General features: G+C 44.9%; 1 protein-coding gene across 1 annotated transcript in view; it reads right to left on the bottom strand.

The window, feature by feature from the left end:
- LOC141582960 (testis-specific Y-encoded protein 3-like) overlaps positions 1–22,501 on the bottom strand; it is a 137,749-nt gene that overhangs the window by 22,669 nt on the left and 92,579 nt on the right. The window contains exon 2 of the mRNA XM_074392405.1: positions 14,743–14,820. Coding sequence (XP_074248506.1) covers positions 14,743–14,820 — 78 coding nt within the window. The remainder of the gene's footprint in view (positions 1–14,742; positions 14,821–22,501) is intronic.

Below are 22,501 nucleotides of genomic sequence, written 5' to 3'. Positions count from 1 at the left end.
AATCTTTGAAATGATTCAAAGATTTACTTTTGTTTCTCTTTTAGTCTGAAATACTGTTGTCCAAAAATTACACAGAGCATGATATACCCTTTGTCGTAGAGTTAGGGACATTTAAAACAGAGAAATGCACTAAGGTCATGTAGCAATGGAAACCGAAAAATGAAGAAAATGGAATCCAAGCAAGGTCACCTTGGGTGGCAGGGAGTGGTACAGAGGGCTGGATGGGGTGGGAGAAACCACAGGTTTACGTTACTGTTAAAGTCTCGATTTATATATTGGTGATGGATGGACAGGTCGTCTTAGTGTTCAAAATGAAGAGGCTGGAAACCATCATTCTGAGCAAAATTGATACAGGGACAGACAACCGACCAGACACTACCTATTCTCACTCATAAGTGGGTGTTGAACAGTGAGAACACATGGACACAGGAATAGGAACATCACACACCGGGGCCTGTGGGGGTTGGGAGCTAGGAGATTCATAGAAGGGGTGGGGGTATTGGGGACAGATAACATTAGAAGAAGTATCTAATGTGTATGATGGGGAGATGGATGTAGCAAACCACTTTGGCACATGTATACTTATGTAACAAACCTGCAGATGCTGGAGAGGATGTGGAGAAAAAGGAGTGCTTTCACCCTGTTGGTGGGAGTGTAAATTAGTTCAATCATTGTGGAAGACCGTGTGGCAATTCCTCAAGGACCTAGAAACACACAAATACAGGGAGGGGAACATCGCACACCAGGGCCTGTCGAGGGCTGAGGTGCTCGGGGAGGAATATCGGGAGTGGCAGTATCGGGGAGGGATAGCATTAGGAGAAATACCTGACACGGCAATGGATGCAGCAAACCACCGCCATGGCACGTGTGTTCCTACATAGCAATCCTGAACAATCTGCACAGGTACCCCAGATCTTAAGGTACAGTTGTAAAAAAAAAGAAAGAAAGAAAGTGTAACTACCTCACCTTAAGATTCCACGAGAAAAGCTGGTAAGCTCCAAACCACTTACTCCCCAAGGTGAATCGGGGTGTACAGATGCATTCCTAAGCTCTGCACATTGGGGACACAGAGGTATGGAGGCAGGAAATTCTTTCTCCTGGCTCACTACGCATTCAGTCTTTAACGTCCCCTGGCTGTGGTACCTGTTGGTAATTAACTCCAGGCTGGCAAAAGATTTCTGGAGGAATGTGTTTGTTTTTGCAGCCAAAGACTAATTAGCCCTGGCGACCTGCCTTTCCCAAACATCACTGCGAGGTTGTGTTGGAGTTTTCCACTGGTGACAGCATGCCATTTCTGTTGAGTTTCTCCCTGCTGTGACCTTTCTGTAGCTGCCCTAATAATCATAGTCATAATCAGTCATAATCATACTAAACCAGGAACTGGGTGGCTGAAAAAAATCCAGGTTTATGCTCTCGAGTTCTTAAGACTAGAAGTCTGAAATTCAGGTGACTCGGGGCTGTTCTGTGTCTGGAGGCTCTCACGGAGGGTCCTTCCTGCCTCTACAGATGCTGGTGGCTCCAGCACCCCTGGGCCTGTGGCTGTATCCCTCCAGTCTCTGCCTCCGAATCCACCTGGCCTTCTCTGTCTGTGTGTCTGGTCTCCCGTCTCTTAGAAAAACACCTGTGCTTGCGTTTAGGAACCACCCTACTCCAGGATGATCTCCTCTGAAGATCCTTAGCTAATTACATGTGCAAAGCTATTTATTTCCAAACAAGGCCCTGTTCACAGGTTTGTGGCATCTGGATTTGAATATAACTTTCTGAGGGACCACAGTTGAGTGCATTCCAGTTGTATCAAGTTCCCTCCAGAGGCTCTACGGGAGGATCCTTCCTGCCTCTCTGGCTTCTGGGAGCCCCAGCATCACTGGGCTTGTGGCCGCATCACTCCAGTCTCTGCTCACCTCTACACGTGGCCTTCTTCTGTGTCTGTGTCTCCTTTTGTGTCTCTTAGAAGGACACATTTCATCACACGTAAACCTCATCTAATCCAGGGTGATCTCATCTCAAGACCCTCAACTTCATTACGTCTAAGATTCTATTCACAAGTCTAGGGGTGAGGACATAAACTTATCTTTTGGGCATCAGCATTCAATCCATTGTAATTGTGTTTGGTTGCTTCTGGAGCCTCTAGGGGAGGATGCTTCCTGCCTCCCACAGTTCCCGGGGGCTTCAGGTGTCCTGGACTTGTGGCTGCATCACACTAATCACTGCCTCAGTCTCAATGCAACCTCCTTCTCTGTGTCTGTGTTTCCTCTTCTGGCCTTTAGAAGCACACCTCTCATTGGATTTAAGACCCACTGAGATAACTCAGGATGACATCATTGTGAGATCTCTACCTTGGTGGCATCTGCAAAGGTTATTTTTCCACAGAGGCCCTCAGTCAAAGGTACCAGCGGTCAGGATGTGAATGTCCTCTTTTTAGGGGGACACCATCTATTCCACTGTACCATCCTAGGAACTTCCCGTAAGCCCGTCTCGGTCTTTCAAGATGTCGAGGACACGAATCTCAGCCGTGAACCCAGGAAATAAACAAGCCCTGAGCTGCAATTCTAATGCAAGGTCAGTTGAGGCCATGAGCAGTGGCTCTCACCTGTAATCCTGCCACCTGGGGAGGCTGAGGAGGGTGGATCAACTGAGGTTGGCAGTTTAGACCAGCCTGGCCAACATGGGGAAAACTTTCTCTACTCAAAGTGCAGAAAAAATAAATAAATAAATAAAAAATAAATAAACAAACATATGTGAGTGCGGTGGTTCACGCTTGCAATCTCAGCACTTTGGGAAGTCAAGGTGGGTGGATTACCTGAAGTCAGAAATTCGAGATCAGCCTGGCCAAAATGCTGAAACTCCATCTCTACTAAAAATAAAAGCAAAAAAAATAAGCTGAGCATGACTGTGCACTCCTGTAATATCAGCTACCTGGGAGGCTGAAGGAAACTGAAGATGGAAGGCAGAGATGGCAGTGAGCTGAGATCAGGGCACTTCCCTCCAGCCTGGGTGACAGTGTGTGACTTGGTCACGAAAACAAAACAAAACAAAACAAAACACAACAATACAAAGCAAAAAATATACATTCCTCCAGAGGATGTCAGAAGAACATGGCACCTATCCCAATGTTTAGCCACACACCCAGCATAGTGACTGAGGATTGGACTACTGAGAGATCAGGCTAATAGTGACCGGAGTCAGACAGCTGAGAGATCAGGCTCATACTGACCAGGGATCAGACAGGTGAGAGATCAGCCTCATATCCACCAGTGATCAGACAACTCAGAGATCATAGATCAGACAGCTGGGATATCAGGCTTATAGTGACCAGGGACCAGACAGGTGAGCGATCAGGCTCATAGCCACCAGGCATCAGACAGCTGGGAGACCAGAGATCAGACAGCTGGGAGTTCAGCCTCATAGTGACCTGGTATCAGACAGGTGAGAGATCAGACTGATAACAATCAGGCATCAGACAGCTCAGAGATCAGGCTCACAGAGACCAGGGATCAGATAGGTGGGAGGTCAGTCTCATAGTGACCAGGGATGAGACAGCTGGGTGATCAGACACGTAGCAACCAGGGGTTAGACAGCTCAGAGATCAGGCTGATAGCAACCAGGGATCAGATATTTCAAAGATCAGGTTCATAGTGACCAGGGAGGCGGGTGTGGGTGGAACAGCAGAGGTCAGGAAATCGAGACCAGCCTGGTCAACATGGTGAAACCCCATCTCTACTAAAAATAAAAAATTAGCCAGGTGTGGTACCTGGCGCCTGCAATTCCAGCCTTCAGGAGGCAGAGGCAGGAGAATCACTGGAACCTGGGAGTCAGACATTGCACTGAGCTGAGATCGCACCACTGCACTCCAGCCTGGGTGACAGAGCAAGACTCCATCTCAAAACAGAACAAACAAACTTAAAGACATTGGCAGTGTTGGCTGTTTCTGAAGACTATAGGGGAGGCTTCTCATTATATCTCCCAGCTTATAGTGGTTACTGCAAATATTTGGTACTGTCTGGATTCTAACCTCATTATTGCAATCTCCGCCCCCCTCTTCACATAATCATCTCTCTGTGTATCTATGTGTTTGACTCCTGTTTCTATAACAAGCCTAGAGCTACTGTATCAGAGTCCACATTCATATCTTTTTTTTTTTTTTTTGTGAGACAGAGTCTGGCTGTACTGCATAGGCTGGAGTACAATGGAATGATCTTAGCTCACTGCAACTTCCACTTCCCGTATTCAAGTGATTCTCCTTTCTCAGCCTCCCAAGAAGCTGGGATTACATGTGCCTGCCACCAAGCCCAAATATTTTTTTTTCTTTTTTTTTTTTTTTTTTTTTTTTTTGTATTTTTAGTACAGACAGGACTTCCCCCACGTTGGCCAGGCTAGTCTCAAACTGCCGACCTCATGTGATCCTCCTGCCTCGGCCACCCAAAGTGCTGGGATGACAGGTGTGAACCACCACACCTCTCCGTCTCTCATTTGCAGGACTCTCATAATGCTGCGATGACCCCGTTCTTTTTAAATAATTTATTTACTGTTTGAGACAGAGTCTTGCTCTGTTGCCCAGGCTGGAGTGCAGTGGTGCGATCTCACCTCACTGCAACCTTGAACTGCCTCAGCCTCCTGAATAACTGCAATTACAGTTGCCCACAGCCATGCCTGGCTAATTTTTTTTTTAATTTTTATTTTTAGGTAAGACAGGTTTCCCATGTTGGCCAGGCTGGTCTCGAACCCCTGACCTCAAATGATCCACCATCCTCCATCTCCCAATATGCTGGGATGACAGGCCTGAGCCACCAGAACTGGCCGACCCCGTTCTTTACGAGATGCTGTGAGCAGAACTAACAGATTTTTGGAAGATGCACGGTTTTTGTAAAGCTCACTCAGACAGACCTTCTCCCAGCCTCGTGCATGGCCAATATCATCCAGGAACGATGAAAATTTAAAGAGGAAGGAAGAAACATCTCTTCTCCACAACAGATGTTGGCAGGTGCTGTATGTATGGCAGGGGCAGGAGTTCCGCTGTGGGGATATTACCTGTTTATGCCTCTCTCAGGTGTGGGAGGTGGAAAGTGAGTGAGGAGGAGGCCTGGCAATGATGGCCTTTGCCGGGTATAAAGACCAGCTTGACTGTGGAGAACCCCCACCCCAGTGGAACTGAAGGCACTAAGAAGCAGAGACCCAGATACATCAGCAAAATGAGTCTATCCAGGGTTCCAGCAGCCTTCCGAGCTGAGAGCCTCAGGGGCAGATGGCATTCCAGGCTGAGGGCCTCCAGGAGACTCTGATCCATGTGTTTATTCTCTCTGAGAATGTGATGCTTATTAACAAACTGGTGTTTGGTATTTTCTCATCACACAAGAACAGACCAGGTAGGCAGCTGGTGCCCACTTACCACTGATCACAAACTAAAAACTTTTCTCCCCAAGGGGCCAGAGGGACCGGGTCAGATGTCCTGTGCTTAAATAATTGTTTTAACTCCTGTATGATATGTGTATATTGTCCTGCCACTTGGGAATGCCCCCTGTAGTTTTCTAGTTGGTAAGGAGGTAGCTAGGTTTTCCTTGCCACAGTTCTTCCTGGGAAACAATATATTCTATCAAACACTGAGTAATTCTTAGCAGCAGGGACATCTCCAAACAGGGCTGTCAAAGAACACAGCCAAAGATGGGCTGGTGAGTGTCTCCTTGGATCTCTGCCTGAGAGTCAGCTGAGAAAATGCACACAGCAAAATGTGGGATGATGGTGGTATATGTCCCTTAGGCTGCTCATAAGAGGCAGGGCTGGTTCTTCTGTGTGTGTCTGCATCCTCACCTCCTCTTCTTAGGAGATGTCTTACTCCATTTGAGGCTGGTATCACAGAACACCATGGTCTGTGTCTAAACAACACACATTGATTCTCTCACAGCCCTAGCGGCTGGAGTCCTGAGATCAAGATGTGGGCAGGTCTGGCTCCACCTGATGCCTCTCTCCCGGGCTTGTAGACACCATCTTCTCCCTGTGTCCTCAGAGGATCATCCCTCTGTTTGTGTCTGTGTCCTCATCTCCTCTTCTTATAAGAACTCCAATCCTATTTGATCAGGGTTCACCCTAAGGATATCATGTTGACCTTACCAATTAGCCCTGCAAAGATGCTGTTCCAAATAAGGTAACATTCCCTGGAATCTGGGCATCACATTGTTTTTGGGAGACACAATTCAGCCCACCATTTTATTCAGAAACCACTATTCTGCAAATTCCATGGCAATTTTGTCAGCCTGGTTGGTTTTCTCTGCCTTTCTTGCTTTTCACCTTGTGACTAATCTTTTTCATTTACAGGCCATCAACTCTCCTTAAAGAGAGCATCAGTTTAGCTAACCTGGACACCCAAAGCACCCACCTGGTATCAGCTGGGTAACAAAATCCATCCTTTCTTGGGATTCCAGTGATACTTATTATCAAAATTGAATTGCATAAAAACAAATGCAGATGGTTGTAGATGTGTGATGTTACTTCTGAGGCCTCTGTTCTGTTGCATTGGTCTATTTGACTGTTTTGGCACCAGTACCGTGCTGATTTGATTACTGTAGCATTGTAGTATAAATTGAAGTCAGGCAGCCTGACATCCCCCTGCTTTGTTTTTTTATTGCTTAGTGCTGTCTTGATTATGTGGGCTTTGTTTTGTTTCCATATGAAGTTTTGTAGCTGTTTACAGTAACAAAGACTAGGAACCCATCCAATTTCCCATCAGTGATAATCTGGATAAAGAAAATGTGGCTCATGCATATCAGTGAATACTATGCAGCCATAAAAAAGGATGAGTAGGACATGTCCTTCACAGAGACATGGATGAAGCTGGAAACCATCATTATCAGCAAACTGACACAGGAAGAGAAAACCAAACACAGCATATTCTCACTCATAAGGGGGAGCTGAACAATGAGAACATATGGACACAGGAAGGGGAACAACACACACTGGGACCAGTCAAAGGTTGGTAGTTTGGGGAGTGATAGCAGGGTTTGGTTGGGCTAGGGGAGGCATAGCATTAGGAGAAATAACTAATGTAGATGATGGGGTGATGAATGCAGCAAATTACCATGCCAAGTGTATACATATGCAACAAACCTGCACAATCTGCACATGTACCCCAGATCTTAAAGTATATTAATAATAAAAAACATACAAAAATACCCATGTGGGGCATTCTCTAGGGCACCCAATTATAGAAACTTTGGGATTTTTCTTACAATGCCTTTTTTCCCTGAATGTTTTTCTTCAGCTTCTCTGAGTTCAGAGAACACAGCCCTATCTCTACTATTCCCAGTCAGAGGGTGATTTCAACCCAAACGGGGTTAATAGGGTACCCGACAAGTCAACTCAGCATGCACCCCGTTTTACTCCCTGTATACTGATGTTTCTCTTCTGGCGAGATGGATGCTCTTCATATCAGCTTTCAAAATGACAGATAACCATTGCCGGTTAATGAGCGCTATTAGCAGATACATATATGTACTTCCATCCCCAGAGTAATTTCTTTTTCAATAATGCAATTTGCAAATGTGAGTGATTCAGTAGCTTCCATCTCTGTGGATTGCCAGCTCAGCTTTGCCTGCTCCTCTCTCGAATGATTTGGGGTGGTTGGAGGCGGCCTGGCTCCCTCCAGAGCTGGAACTCTCCAGAGCCAATATTTGCTTGTCTTCTTGGATTCTGATCACATCTTGGAAACCTTCTGGAATGATCTTGCCTTCCCACAAGAGATTGACATCCCTGGCCATGCAGACACACCTTCCCCAGAGAGGACAACCAAGCTTGCTCTCCCTAAATTCCTTCTTTCGGATATAATCAGTTCACAGAAGAACTAGGAGCATTGTAGGACTATTTAACAGGCACATTAAAAAGAAAAAATAAAGGTGTGTGTGGGATGGATGTGCTGGTTCACACTTGTCATCCCAGCAATTTGGAAGGCTGAGGTGGGTGGATCACCTGAGGTCAGGAGTTCAAGACCAGCCTGGGCAACATGGGGAAACCCTGTCTTTATAAATACAAAAGATAGGCTGGGTGTGGTGGCTCATGCCTACAATCTCAGCACTTTGGGAGGCCAAGGTGGGCAGATAACAAGAGGTCAGGAGTTGAAGACCAGTCTGGGAAACATGGTCAAATCCTATCTCTAATAAAAACACAGGAAATAGTCTGGGTGAGGTGGCTCATGCCTATAATCCTGGCATTTTTGGAGGCCAAGGTGGGTGGATCCCCTGAGGTCAGGGGTTTGAGATAGCCTGCCCAACATGGTGAAGCCTCATCTCTAATAGGATACAAAAAAAAAAAAAAAAAATCAGCCAGGCGATGTAGCAGGTGCCTGTATTTATAGCTACTTGGGAGGCTGAGACAGAAGAATAGTTTGAACTTGAACCCTGGAAGTGGAGTTTGCAGTGAGCCTAGATCACACCACTGTACAGCAGCCTGGGTGGCAAACTGACACCCTGTCTCAATTTTTAAAGACAGAAAGAAAGAAAAGAAAAGAAAAGAAATGTATAGTAAGGAAAAAAAAATAGATTTTATACACACTATGGAATAGTATGCAGTCCTGAAAAAGAAGAAAATAATGCCTTTTGCAAGTTGGATGAAGCTGGAGAGGAAACTGCACTATGAGTACGAAGGGCACATAGAATGAAATAATAGACAGTGGAGACTCAGAAGTTGGCAGGATAGAAGTGGGGTGAGAGATGAAAAATTAGCTCTGAGATTCACCTTACCCTACCTAGTTAACAGGTGCACTAGCCCAGGCTTGGTGGCTCACATCTGTAATCCCAGGTACTTGGCAGGCTGAGGTGGGAGAGTCGCTTGAACCCGGGAGGTGGAGATTGTGGTGAGCAGAGATCATACCATTGCACTGCAGCCTGGGTGACAGAGCAGTACTCTGTCTCAGAAGCAAACAAACAAACAAAAACAGGTGGACAAAAGCGTAGACTTTACCAATCAAATGTGCAACCAAAAAACATTTGCACTGCTGAATTAATAAGCCACTGGGTTATGACACATTAAGGACCCATTCCCCGTGTTGTGTTTGTGCAGTTAGCTTTTGGGAACAAACAGTGAGTCCCTTCCACCTCCTTTTCTTTCATTTATATCACTGTTTTTGTTTGATTTGTTTATTTATTTATTTGAGACAGAGTCCTGCTGTGTCACCCAGGTTGGAGTACAATGGGGTGATCTCGGCTTACCACCGTCTACACCTCCTGGGTTCAAGCAATTCTCCTACCTCAGCCTCTGGAGTAACTGGGATGACAGGGGTTCACCACCGCACATGGCTAATTTGTGTAGTTTTAGTAGAGACTGCGTTTTGCCATGTTGTCCAGGCTGCTCTGGAACTCCTGACCTCAAGTGATCTGCCAACCTCAGCCTCCCAAAGTGCTGGGAATACAGGCATGAGCCACTGTGCCCAGCCTCTGGTATATCTTTATGTGAAGTATAAAAACAGATGAATACACTCACTAATCATTAGGAAAAGGTTAATGAGCTCTGGGCACTGTGGCTCACACCTGTAATCACAGCATTCTGGGAGGCCAGGGCGAGCAAATCACGAAGTCAGGAGTTCCCAATCAGCTTGACAAAGATGGTGAAACCCCATCCCTACTACAAATTCAGAAACTAACTGGGCATGGGGACTCGAACCTGTATTCCCAGCTACTCAGCAGGCTGAGGCAGGTAATGGCTGGAATCTGGGAGGCGGAAATTGCACACAGCCAAGATTGTGCCACTGTGTTCCAGCCTGGTAACAGAATAAGACTCGGTCTCATAAAGAATAAAACTTAAAAAAAGCAAATGAAAGGCACACTGGTTACGGTCATATTTTGCCATTGTAAACAGCATGGTGATAGTCGTAGGAGAGCAGCTGTGCTTTTGAAAAAACTTTTGAGAAGGCAGAGAAAATGATGACATGTGGCGGCAGATGACCAAAAAGGTTGAAGAACAATTCAGCTTGGGATTCAGCTCTGTGTCTTTGCATATTATAAGCCAGCATACAACTTGTCCAGGGAGAAGTCTAGCAGCAGGGCCACAGAGGAAAGTCCCACAAAGAGCATCGCATACGGACAGATTGTTGGAAGTAGAAAACTTCCTTTCTTAAGTTCCTTTCTTCTTAAAGAACAAGTGTGCTCATGACTTTGTGAAGCCCTATCCTACATAGCTGTTAGACACGGTGTGCTTACAAGCACATACTACGCTCTATGTCCTTGTACTTTAACCAAGATACATGTGCTGGACTTGCTCACAGGCATGTCCCAGCTCCACATTGCTTTCAGCTGTTCAGAAAAGATTTTACTTGTTAGCTAATTGTGTTCTAGTTTAGATGGTGAGGTCTGGCTCCAGTCAAGGGTGATCAGACACAATCAGCAACCCCACATGCTTCAGGGATAAATGTGTGTGTTTTCCTTCGTTCATTGTATTGCTGTGGCACAATGGCTAGTGAGGGTCCCCTTCCCACAGCCCAGGAAGCAAAAATTGCATTGCTGAAAGATCCTTTGTCTCAGTTCTGATTTATCTTTCCGACACCGAGCATCAATTTCCAACACAGATGTTCTCCTTCTCACAAACAGACGTCACAAAGAGTGATTGGGAGCTGCTGGGATAACTGAGTCATGGTGCTCTTCCTCCTGGGGTCCACCCAGGAAGTCAGTCTGGACAGAGCAGTGTGGTGATACCAGAAACTAATCCCACCTAACAGCTCCCTGGGAGGGAGGTTCTGACACCCACTGCTTTCAAAGCCTCCAGCTCAAGTCAGAAATGCTGCCTTTTCTCAAAGATCAGAAAGCCATGTGTTTATTGGAGCATGTCTAAGCACATATCCATCCCTCCCTTTCCTGAAGTGAGGATGACCCAGATCGAAATGGCAACTGAGGCAGATGTCAGCTGTGAGGAGCTATCACTGGGAGCCCCATTTCTGCATGTATCCATCTAAGGGGCTGCCAGCCTGTGCCTGGCTGCTACTTATTAATATGGGTTTCCACGTGCTTGGGTGGAGAGGCCGTCCCCAAGCCTCTCAGGCTCTCCCCCAATTTCCTTGGTAACTAACTCCAAATGCACCAAAAGCTGGGCTCTGCTCCTCCTTCCCTGCTGTTGGAGGGCTGGGCACAGGCTGGCCAGGTGGCCAGCTCCTCACCTCACCTGTGCACTCCTGGGCCAGGGGGGAGGGTTTTGATCACGAAAGGCACCTGTCCCATGAAGACCCTTCCTGCCATGATCACAAGGCCCTGCTAAACCCTGGGGATGACATACCTCCAGATCTGCCAGAGGGTATCTCATTCTTATATCCAAAGTCTACAGGGTGGAAGAAACTATGGATCTAGGTGTTGATTCCTTCTTGGTTTACTTGATTCATTGTTTTATATTATTATTATTTTTTGAGAAGAAGCTATGGATGTATTTGTTCTTTCATTCTTATTTTATTTATTTAATTTTATCCATTTTTTGAGAAGAAATGAAGGATCTGTGTATGGATTCTTTCTCCCCTTATTTAATTAATTAACGTTATTTATATTTGAGAAGAAATGATGGATCTATGTATGGATTCATTCTTACTTTAATTAAATTACTTTTATTTACTTTTTGAGAAGAAACTATGGATCTATGGATTGATTACTCTTGTTTTATTTAATTTTATTATTTTTTTTAGAAGAAACTACGGAATTTGGTGCTCATTAATTCTCGTTTTACTTAATTAATCCTTGTTTTACTTAATTAATCAGTTTTATGTTTTTCAGAAGAAATGTTGGATCCATGTGTGGACTCATTCTTAGTTTAACTGATTGTATTTTCCTTTTGAAAAGAAACTACACATCTATGTATTTATTCATTCTTTTATTTAATTAATTAATTTTATTTTTTTAGAAGAAGTTAACAGATCTAAGTGCTGATTCATTCTTGTTTTATGTAATTAATTTTATTTGTTTTTTGAGAAGGAACCATGGATCTTGGTAGAGATTCATTCTCACTTCATTTAATTAATTTATTTTACTTACTTTTTTGAGAATATACGATGCATCTAGGGGAGGAAGAGCAGGGGGTTTTGGGGTTTAGGGGAAGGATAGAAGGAGTGGGGCCTAGGGGAGGGGTAGCAGGGGGTTGGGGCGAGGGCAGGAATACCAGGGGGTGGGGAGTTAGGGGAGGAATAGCAGGGCTGAGGGGCGAGGGGAGGGACAGCAGTGGATGGGGGCTAGGGGATAAATAGCAGGGTGTGGGGTCTAGAGGAGGGATAGTAGCAGGTGGGGGCTAGGGAAGGAATAGCAGGGGTTAGGTGCTTGTGTAGGGAGAGCACGGGCTGGAGGGCTATGGGAAGGATAGCATGGTGTTGGGGATCTAGGGGAAAGTAGCAGTGGGTGGGGGACTGTTGGAGTGACAGCAGGGGTTGGGGGGCTAGGGGACGGATAGCAGAGGGTTAGGCACTAGGGGAGAAATAGCAGCAGGTGGAGGGCTAGGGAAGTTATAGCATGAAGAGAACTCCCTAATGTAGATGATGGGGTGAAGAATGCAGCAAACCACCAAGGCACATGTACACCTGTGTAATAAACCTGCACCTTCTGCCCATGTACACTAGAACTTTAATAATAATAATTTTTTTTAAAAAAAAGCTGGAGATTCTTTCACCTGAGTATTAGGCACCCAATTCAGATTCGAGGCCTCTTGGGAACCTGTTTCCTTTTCTATTTTTTTTTTTTGTTTGTTTGTTTGTTTGTTTTCTTTTGAGATGGAGTCTTGTTATGTTGCCCAGGGTGGAATGCAGTGGCACCATCTCGACTCACTGCAACCTCCAACTCCTGGGTTCAAGCGATTCTCCTGCCTCAGCCTCACGAGTAGCTGAGGCTACAGGCACCTGACAGCACACCCAGCTAATGTTTTATACTCTTAGTAGAGACGGGGTTTCACCACATGGGCCTGGCTGGTCTCAACTTGTGGACCTTAAGTCATCCACTAACCTCAGCCTCACAAAGTGCTGGGATTACAGGAATGAGCCCCTGGGTAGAGCCCGGAAAACTTTTCAAGAAGACAATCAGTTAAAATGGTGCATGCGACATTATATGTATTTGGACAAAATCAATAAGAATGGTACAGGAAATGACAGAATCCTTCAGAAAGTAACCTTGAGGTCAACACTTTATAAAAACAAGAGAAAGGGAGGCTCTCACGCTATCCAGTTCGAAAAGCTTCACTGGGCGTGGTGGCTCATTCCTGTAACCCCAGCACTTTAGGGGGCCAAGGCCAGTGGATCACATGTGGTCAGGAGATCAAGAGTAGGTTGGCCACCATGGTAAAATCCACGCATACTAATAAATACACCATTTAGACAGGCGTGGCGTGGCGATGGTGCCTGTAATTTCAGCTACTCAGGAAGCTGAGGCAGAAGAGTCACTTGAGCCTGGGAAATGGAGGTTGCCAAGAGCTGAGATTGTGCCACTGAATTACAGCTTGGGCAACAAGAGCAAAACTCTGTCTCCAAAACTCATAACCATTACATTAAATTTCCGGCCCAGAAATTTGTACTTAATGTGGACAGAGTTTCTGTTTGGGAAGATGGAAACATTCTGGAAGCAGATGGTGATGACGGTTGCATAATTATTTGAATGTACTTATTACCAGTGAATTGGATGCTGTGAAAAAGCTGAAAGGATAGACGTCATATTATGTGTGTTCTACTGCAATGATAAAAAACTATATTGCTGTTGATAGGAAAAGAAGCTTTCTTTTGTGGAAAAGATAGGATTTAGCAGGCAACAATGAACCCTGCCCAACAATAAATACAAAAATATATATATTTGACATGGAGTCTCACTCTGTCACACAGGTTGGAGAACAATGGCAAGATCTCAGCTCACTGCAACTTCTGCTTCCCCAGTTAAAGCAATTCTCCTGCTTCAGCCTGCAATGTAGCTGGGATTATAGGCACCCACCACTAAGGCCAGTTAATTTTCACACTTTTAGTACAGACGAGGTTTCACCGTGTTGATCAACCAGGTCTCAAACTCCTGACCTCAGGTGTGCTCTGAGACCTGGAGTGCTCACCTGACATTTTATCTGTTCCATCTCTGAGGGCCTAATTCCCTTGGGTGGTACAGCACTGGATTGAGACACAGGCCCTGGCTTATGATCTGGGTGACTGGGGATATGGTTTGGGACAGATCAGGCCGTGGGTCAAAGCCAAGTCTCCAGAGGCCTGGAAATAATCAGCTAGGTCCTCTCCTAGGATCCCCACAATGGCCCCACCTCAGCAATCCTGCCTTACCCTGGGCAGTCATGGTGCACCAACCAGCTGAAGAAGTTCAGATAGTCAGTATTCTGCCTACAGCTGGGGGCTTCATTTTCGTGATCCCAGGACCACAGGACTACAGTGAAATGAGAAACACTGTATCCTGGAGAAAGAGGAGTCAGGAAGGTACAAGCCAGGCATATCCTTCCACATACCACCTCCTATACCATGCTGGGAGGCACTCCTTACTGAAAATGTAACAGGATAATCCTTAATGATCACTTCACTGTGGAATAAAAGTGGCCCATTACTGGAGATGTCTGAGTTCCTCAGCCTGCATGGCTGAGGAGAAAGAGGACAGTCTCAAAGTGACCAATCATCTAGTTGGATCGAGGTGGCCTGGTAGCTGGGGTGGCGCATGTGTTTCCCCTGCACAGCTCTCCCCTGAGTTGTTCTGGGGCCTCAAGGGGGAACCCCACCCTGACCCAGACATATGAGCCCTCACGAAGACCCAGTCCCCATTGCCTGACCTGCAAATCCGTCACATAGCAAAGCAAGACTTCATCATGCTTTCTGATGCTGGCCGACATGTAGGTGTACTGCACAATCTGCCTTGGGTTAAGGAGCTTCCATATGATTGGCTGGGCGAGCCGTAAAAAACCCTGCAAGTTTGCAAGAGCACCAAGAGTGTAGGACAGGGCTATGCCCAGACCTCGGACATGAAACCCTTTCTTGCCAGGCATCCCAAATGGGCAGTTGCAAGGATACTGCTCTGGTCCACAATCCCCCAGCCCTGTGCACTAGTCACCCTCTCCTACCTCCAGGCAGAACACAATGCCTTCCTCCGGCCTCCCACAGACACCTGCCTCTGCTGCTCTACACACGCCAGGGAACCCCTATACCGTGCGGACCAGTCCTTGAAAAACCCGTGGGCCTCGCCCTGCTGAGCATCTGTTGCTAAAGCTACGTGGATCCAGGGCTCCTGGGATGCCCCACAGGGTTGCCGTCCCATTCATGCACCTTGGGGCTCTGGGCCCCAGCGGGATCAGCTATGCCCAGCGGCCCAGAAGACACAGGGCAGGTCCTGGACCTGCGAAGCCCTGATGGCAGCGGTGCATGCCACTGTTGCCCGCTGGCGGGAACCTTTGGGTCAGAAATGAGTTGTCTTGCTTGCCCACAGCAAAGCGCGTACACAGTCCATCCACGGGTGACCCTGGCAGCTGGCCCCTGGTGTGCCTAGGACCCAGCACGAGAGGAATGCTCCTGGGAGTCCAGCATCCTTAGGGAGGAAAAACGGCAATCGGAGTCTGTATTCGCCTAGACCTGCCAAGAGTGCAGACAAAGGCCACCCCAGCAAGGTTCCAGGCGGCTTTCCTCCCACGCGCCTGCCCCGCCCCACTTCCCCCAAGCCTCCTCCGCGCCGCCCTTGCCGCAGCAGCCAGCGCTGGTCCCTATCCCTCTCCTCTGGATCTGCAACATTCAGGACCATCTGCGTGGCCTGCTTAACGAAGTGAGACGTTTCATGTCTTCACTGTGGGTCAATGGCCTGTCACGGTCATGATGGCAGTTAGGCCGTGGAACTTCCGCGCCCACAATTCCAAAGGGCTGGCTGCCCGCCTTGCCTGCGAGTGAACCCAGAGCCAATGGGCAGAAACTCCGCCAGCTCGTCACCCTTGGCTCGCCCGAGGAGGGTCAAGGGGCAGGACACCCGGATGCGGCCACGCCCCTCCGCCCTGGAAGACCGCCACCCACCGTCGCACTGATTGGCTGCAGACAGAGGCTGTTTCGGCTACTTCCGTAGGGCTGCCGGGCGATCTTTCTTTCCCGCCCAATCCGCTTCTGGGCCTCTCAGTTGGCGGCCAGGGCTAGAGGCTTCCAAAGCCAGATGCAAGCAGCCTGAGGGCCCGGTGACCCAGAGGCTGTTTGTCCTGCTGAGAAGCACCTGTAATTTCTGTTTCTCTGCTCAGGTTGGTCTCACCAGGCGTTCGGACGTTGTCAATGAAAGGGACTGGGGTTTTCAGTGTGCGGGCGTTGAATTATGGGAGGAGACGGTAGAGCGGGGTCGTCCTTAGCGCCCGTGAGAAACTCGGGTTTGTTAAACTCACGGATGTTTCTTGAGGATTCTTCCTTTTACTGTTGGACGTGTCCGATGTGGGGGCAGCTTGTGGGAGAGGGACCTCGGGCGCCACTGTTTTCCTGTGCACGTTTTATTGAAACGGTTTTTCTCTGTCAGTGTGGTCATAACTCAGATACACAGGCAGTGTACTTATGCAGTGTGATCAGGGAAACAACAAAAGCTTGTACTTTTAGTTAGCACGTTTCAAATATCTGATTTTCTTCATAGGACTGCAGCATGCTAAGGTTGGCATAAATTGTGTGACTTTCGGGTTTGTAGAAGTCTGGAAGCATGAATAATCAGTTTAAATTTGCCTCTTTTAAACCTGTAATTGTCTCTCTCCTTCCGTGACAGTATTTGAAAGACGTTTCCTGTATATCTGGTACCGTCAATAATTTAAATGGAAGAAGTGTTTGCAATGGAGTTCAATGGCGGTAGATAGGCGAAAACGGAAGCACATAGATGCGCCTAAGGTTTTGTATTGACCTGACAAACTGACGTACTCCTGAAATCCCAACATTTTCGGAAGTGAAGGTGTAAGAATGACTTGAGGTCCGGAGTTGGAGGCTAGCCTGAGTAACGTAATGGGGGTCGTTTAATCTGCTGCCTTTCTGGCACCAGGGACCGGTTTAGAGGAAGGCAGCTTTTCCACAGACTAGGGGTTGGTAGGGGGAAGAAGGGGCGAGTGAGAGGTGGCAGCTTAGCATGGGGCACGGGGTAGGGCGGGGCTTCTGCTCGGAACAGCGTGATGGAGCAGTTTTGGCTGCAGCGGGGCTGCGTGGAGCGCAGGGTGGAGTAGCGGGGTGGCAGGGAGGACGGTGTCATGCAGCTGTGGCACCTCACGTCATTCTCAGATGTTACATTCTCATAAGGAGATTGCCACTGAGATTTCTCGCATGCGTAGGCCAGAGTACTGCTCCTAGCCTCCACCAATCCCAGTGGAGGTGGGGCTCAGAGACTTAAGAGTGTTTCATCCCTCGTTTTGCAGCCAGGTCCCTGAAAGGCCCAAGATGTTTATGGCTCAAAGCCAGAGTTTGTGGATAACCTATCTAGTTAGTGTATATTTCAAATCACTAAAAGTTTGTACAATATCTAAAAGTTTCTCCCCCAAGAAAGCATGTAGTTTTGGTAGCTCAGTTTAATCATTTATCAAAATATGAGGTTTTGCGTGGCAGTTCACCCTTGAAAAGTGACGGCACTTTGGTAGCACCATACTGACATATCACATGAGCCCAGAAGTTTCAAAGTTGGTCAGCATGGTACAAGCTGGGTCTATTGAAAGACACACACACACATACACACACACCCTTGCACATGCACACACCTTTACACACACCCCTGCACACACACACGCACATACCCGCTCTGGTAGCAAAACACACTCCAGCAAACACACGCACCCCTGCACACACCCGTACACACACATACACACACCAGGTCTGGTAGCAGGCCACTGTAGTCCCAGCTACTTGGGAAGTTCCTATGTGACAGGATCACTTGAGGCTTGGTGGAGGAGGCTGCAGGGAGCAATGCATTTTGGCAGCAGGAAACTTACCACTTAAAAAAAACTGTACTCAATAAATACATAAGTTTCAAATAAAACGTTTTAAATTGGGTATTCCTGTGTATTTCCACTTTGTAAAATTAGAATAGCTTCTGTTATCTAGTTTTTCTAAAGAGTTTTTCTCAGGTAGGTAGTGAAATGCACCATTAATCCATGAAGCCATTCTGCCTTTTGCTCTTTATGTTACAGATTTTTCATATAGGATGTAAGGTACTTTAAAAGAGGTCAGCCCCTATAAGGGAATTTGACATCAGTTTTCAACACAGGATGTAATAAAATTTAATCTTTTCACCTTTATATTGTTATCTAAATATAGATTTACTTTTTACCATTTACAGCCAAATTATGGAAGCAGATCACCCTGGCAAGCTATTCATTGGTGGGCTCAGTAAAGAAACCAATGAACAGATGCTAAAAGCAGTATTTGGGAGACATGGTTCCCTATCAGAAGGTAACCCTTAAAGCCAACATGTACATATTTTTCCCTAAAGTAAACATACACTTAATATATGTAATTGATTACATGTTTTTTTTGTTTGTTTTTAAACTCCTGTTTTGAAGTTTCTATTTGGTATTCAGAATATTGTCATGGCAGCAGGTGAAGGATCTGTGGTAAAGTTCACCTGCATACTACTACCAATGGGACATTGTTGTAACCAAGTGAGTTAGAAGGGGAGCACCACTTTCTAAGTTCCAAATTAAGAGTTCTTTATTTGGCAGTGACTGAGAGTCAGCTCACCCTCAAAATCTCTCAGCCCTGACAAAGGGGCTTGATTTTCCTTTATACCTTGATTTAGGTAGGGGTGGGAGAGCCTATCTAAAGTGGAATTTTACAGAAATAGAGCAAGCAAGTTACATAAGGAAGCTGGGAACCAGGGATCAGGAGGTTCCCAGGATGGTTGGTTGGTAAGGGTATTTGCATACAAGCATCGAGGGAGGTATCAGGGGGAACTTTCTGTACACTCAATCCCTGAGGAGGGCATTGACAGTAGCAGGTAGACTTGCCAAGCAGGAGGTGTTTACAATGATTACAGGTACCCGGAACAGTGTGAAACGCTGTTAAGGATTCAAAGCTTTGAATGCAGTGTGACCCAGGAATGCATCTGGGGGGAGCTGAGGCAGGGAGGGAGAAGCTAAATGGACAATGTCAGGGTCCTGGCCAAGATTGAGTCACTTAGACTGGCACAAGCTAGGTTATTACAATACAAGCAAAAGTAAATTTGGGTGAGTAGGGAATGAAATGGAATGAAATAAGCTGCCTATAGGGGTGATGGAGTGTTAAGAATCACAGTAAGGATGTGAATTGCAATTTGCTTGTTTTTTTGATGTAACATTCAGATAGCTACTACTATCGGAAGTCCATTATATAAATGAAAAGATTTTCATATATTTCAGTTCATTTGTTGAAAGATTGAAGTAGGAAGTGCAGAGGCTTTGTGTTCATTACTTTTGAGAACCCTGCAGATGCTAAGCATGCTGCCAGAGATTGGAATGGAAAGGTAAGGTTCCCTTATTAGTGCTACTCTAACTCTGTTCTTCAATTAACAGCATCTCTAGGTCTTTTTTACTACTAGTACACTTTGAAAATAGTATAATGACTTATGAATGGAAATGATTTAGCTGTCCTCTTTCTTGGACATATAAATGCAAGTGTAGTTAGAAGGATGTTGGAATGAACATTATATAAATTACCTTATGGTAATCGAATTTTTATGTTTTTATTTCAAGATGAGTGTAAACACGTTGCAAAGCTTTTGAACAGCTTTAAAACTTGGATCTCTCATGGGAATGAGAAAAAAAAAAGTCATGTTTATTAAATGGTTGTTTATGGAATTACATCCAATTCATAGTAATACATGCATAGCACAGAGAAAGTGTGGATAGACATCTAGACAGACTTACAAGAAATAAATCTTCTGTAGATGGACTTCGAGACAGACTCACAAGAAGGAACGATCCTCTCCCATTTTCTGAAAGTACATTCTTGAGAAAGTTCATTTAAACAAGTCCTTTCCATTTAAGGAAGTGTTAAGTACTTGAAAATAGAAAATGATAGGAGAACATGAAAGTTGGATAACAGAACAAGTAACTGACATTTGTACCCCATCCTTGTGCCCTTCTCCAAAGAACGATTTTTTTTTTTTCTGTAAGCAGGGTGACATGCATACCTAGTTACTTAGTAACATGGATACCTCCTTATTAATTTTTTCAGTGTGTTCCAGGACTTGCTTTGATCCAAACAATAGTATCTTGTCCTGTGGAGTGTTAATTTCTGGAGGCTGTGTATTTGTTACAGCTTTAAACTTTTATGCAATTCTCGTTCCTACTGAATTCCTTTGTGTTGCAGCCATGATGATTTCTTTCGAGATGCCCTGGAGCTTTTTTGTTTGATAACATTATCTCCATCTGTTTTTATTTCCTGCTATACTTGATGCCATCCCCAATATGTTTTTCTGGACCACTTGAGTATTATTCTTCCATGTAAATGTTGCACAATTGGCAATTTATCCTTTAAGAACTTAGATTTTCTATTTTTTTTACTCAGTGTCTATTATAGGAATTTTGTTCTCACTGTACCATGTATTAATCACTTGATCATTAAATCATCTTTAGTACACCTTTAAACTTTTTGAGTTGATTTTGTTTTTCTCTATCTAGCTCACTTTCTGGTACATAGCCGACATTGCATTTTTATTCACCCTTATCCTCTCGTATTTTAAGGTGTAGTACAAGCTGATAGTTGATTTGGTTCATGGTTTCATGCTAGGTATGGAGACACTTTTGATTTACGTATCATAATGTCTGGCCATTTTCCCCCAGTTTTTGTGCTGAAGAAGTATTAATTTGTGTAGATGTCTTTTCCACATTGCCTTGTCTCACAAATTTTATTATGGAAAAATTAAAATAAATGTTATATGCAGAGAAGTGTTAAGAAGGGAAATAAAGAAGGTAATTGGAGTTTTCAGGGGAAGATTACAGTTTAAGAAATTGTGGCAGACTTTGGAACACTAGGAAGAAAGCAACCGTGTACTAAACTGGAGAACGTATACTGGGCCAAGAAATAACAAACAGCATCTCAAGATGGGAGAACTGCTTATTTTCTGCAACAGGTCTTGGACAGGATTTAGGATCCTTTCCCAAATAACAAAAGCCATGTAATGTTTAAATAGAGTGATTAGCAGAACTGTTTTCTTTTTATTTTTTTTTCTTTTTTTTTTTAGAAAGATAAAAATAATAATAAGAAAAAGAATAAAGAAGAGGCAGAAGGAGAAAGAGGAAGAGGGAGAGAGAATGGGGGTATTGCTTTATTGCCCGGGCTAGAATGCAGTGTAAATATGGGTATGCCTATAAGTGTCCTTAATAATGACAACATAAAAGAAAATGAAGGAATAGAATAACAAACAAGGAGCACACCAACATTTCGTTTAAACTTCTAAGTTGATATGATGTGGTACTGATTAGAGTGTATGTTTTGTGTCTTTAAAGTGGAGAGTTCTATAAATGTTAATTACGTTTACTTGTTCCAGATCTGAGTTCAAGTCCTGGATATCGTTGTTAATTTTCTGTCTCATTGATCTGTTTAATATTAATGGTGAAGTCTCCCACTATTATTGTGTGGGAGTCCAAGTCTCTTTATTAGTCTTGTATGTCTGGGTATTCCTGTATTGGGTGTGTATATATTTAGGATCTTTAGCTCTTCTTGTTGTTGCATTGATCCTTTTATCATTATATAATGTCCTTCTTTGCTTCTTTTGATCTTTGTTGCTTTAAAGACTATTTTATCAGAGGCAAAAATTGTAAATTCTGCTTTTTATTTATTTATTTTTGCTCTCTGTTTGGTTGGTAAATCTTTCTCCATCCCTTGTTTTGAGTCTTTGTGTATCCTTGAATGTGAGATGTGTCTGGATGCAGCATACCGGTGGGTTTTAGTTTTTTATCCAAATTGCCTGTCTTTGATTTGGGGGAGTTAGTCAATTTAAATTTAAAATTAATAATGATATATGTGAGTTTAATACTGCCATTTAATATTAGCTGGATATTTTGCCCATTAGTTGATGTAAATTCTTCATTATATTGATGCTCTTTACTTTTTGGTATTTTTTAGAAAGGCTGATACTGTTTGTTCCTTTTTTTTTTTTTTTTTTTTTTTTTTTGAGACGGAGTTTCGCTCTTGTTACCCAGGCTGGAGTGCAACGGCCCGATCTCGGCTCACCGCAACCTCCACCTCCTGGGTTCTGGCAATTCTCCTGTCTCAGCCTCCTGAGTAGCTGGGATTACAGGCATGTACCACCATGCCCAGCTAACGTTTTGTATTTTTAGTAGAGACTGGGTTTCACCTTGTCGACCAGGATGGTCTTGATCTCTTGACCTCGTGATCCACCCGCCTCGGCCTCCCAAAGTGCTGGGATTACAGGCTTGAGCCACCGTGCCTGGCCCTGTTTGTTCCTTTCAATGTGTAGTGGTTCTTTCAGAAGCTCTTGTAAAGCAGGCCTGGTGGTGATGAAATCTCTGAGTGCTTGCTTGTTCACAAAAAACTATATTTTTCCTTCACTTATGAAACTTAGTTTGGCTGGATGTGAAATTCCTCGTTGAAAGTTCTTTTCTTTTA

This window comes from Saimiri boliviensis, chromosome Y (assembly GCF_048565385.1).
Source record: "Saimiri boliviensis isolate mSaiBol1 chromosome Y, mSaiBol1.pri, whole genome shotgun sequence".
Classification (NCBI taxonomy): Eukaryota; Metazoa; Chordata; class Mammalia; order Primates; family Cebidae; genus Saimiri; species Saimiri boliviensis.
Note: the sequence above shows the minus strand (reverse complement) of the source record. Positions and strands in the feature narration are given on the sequence as shown.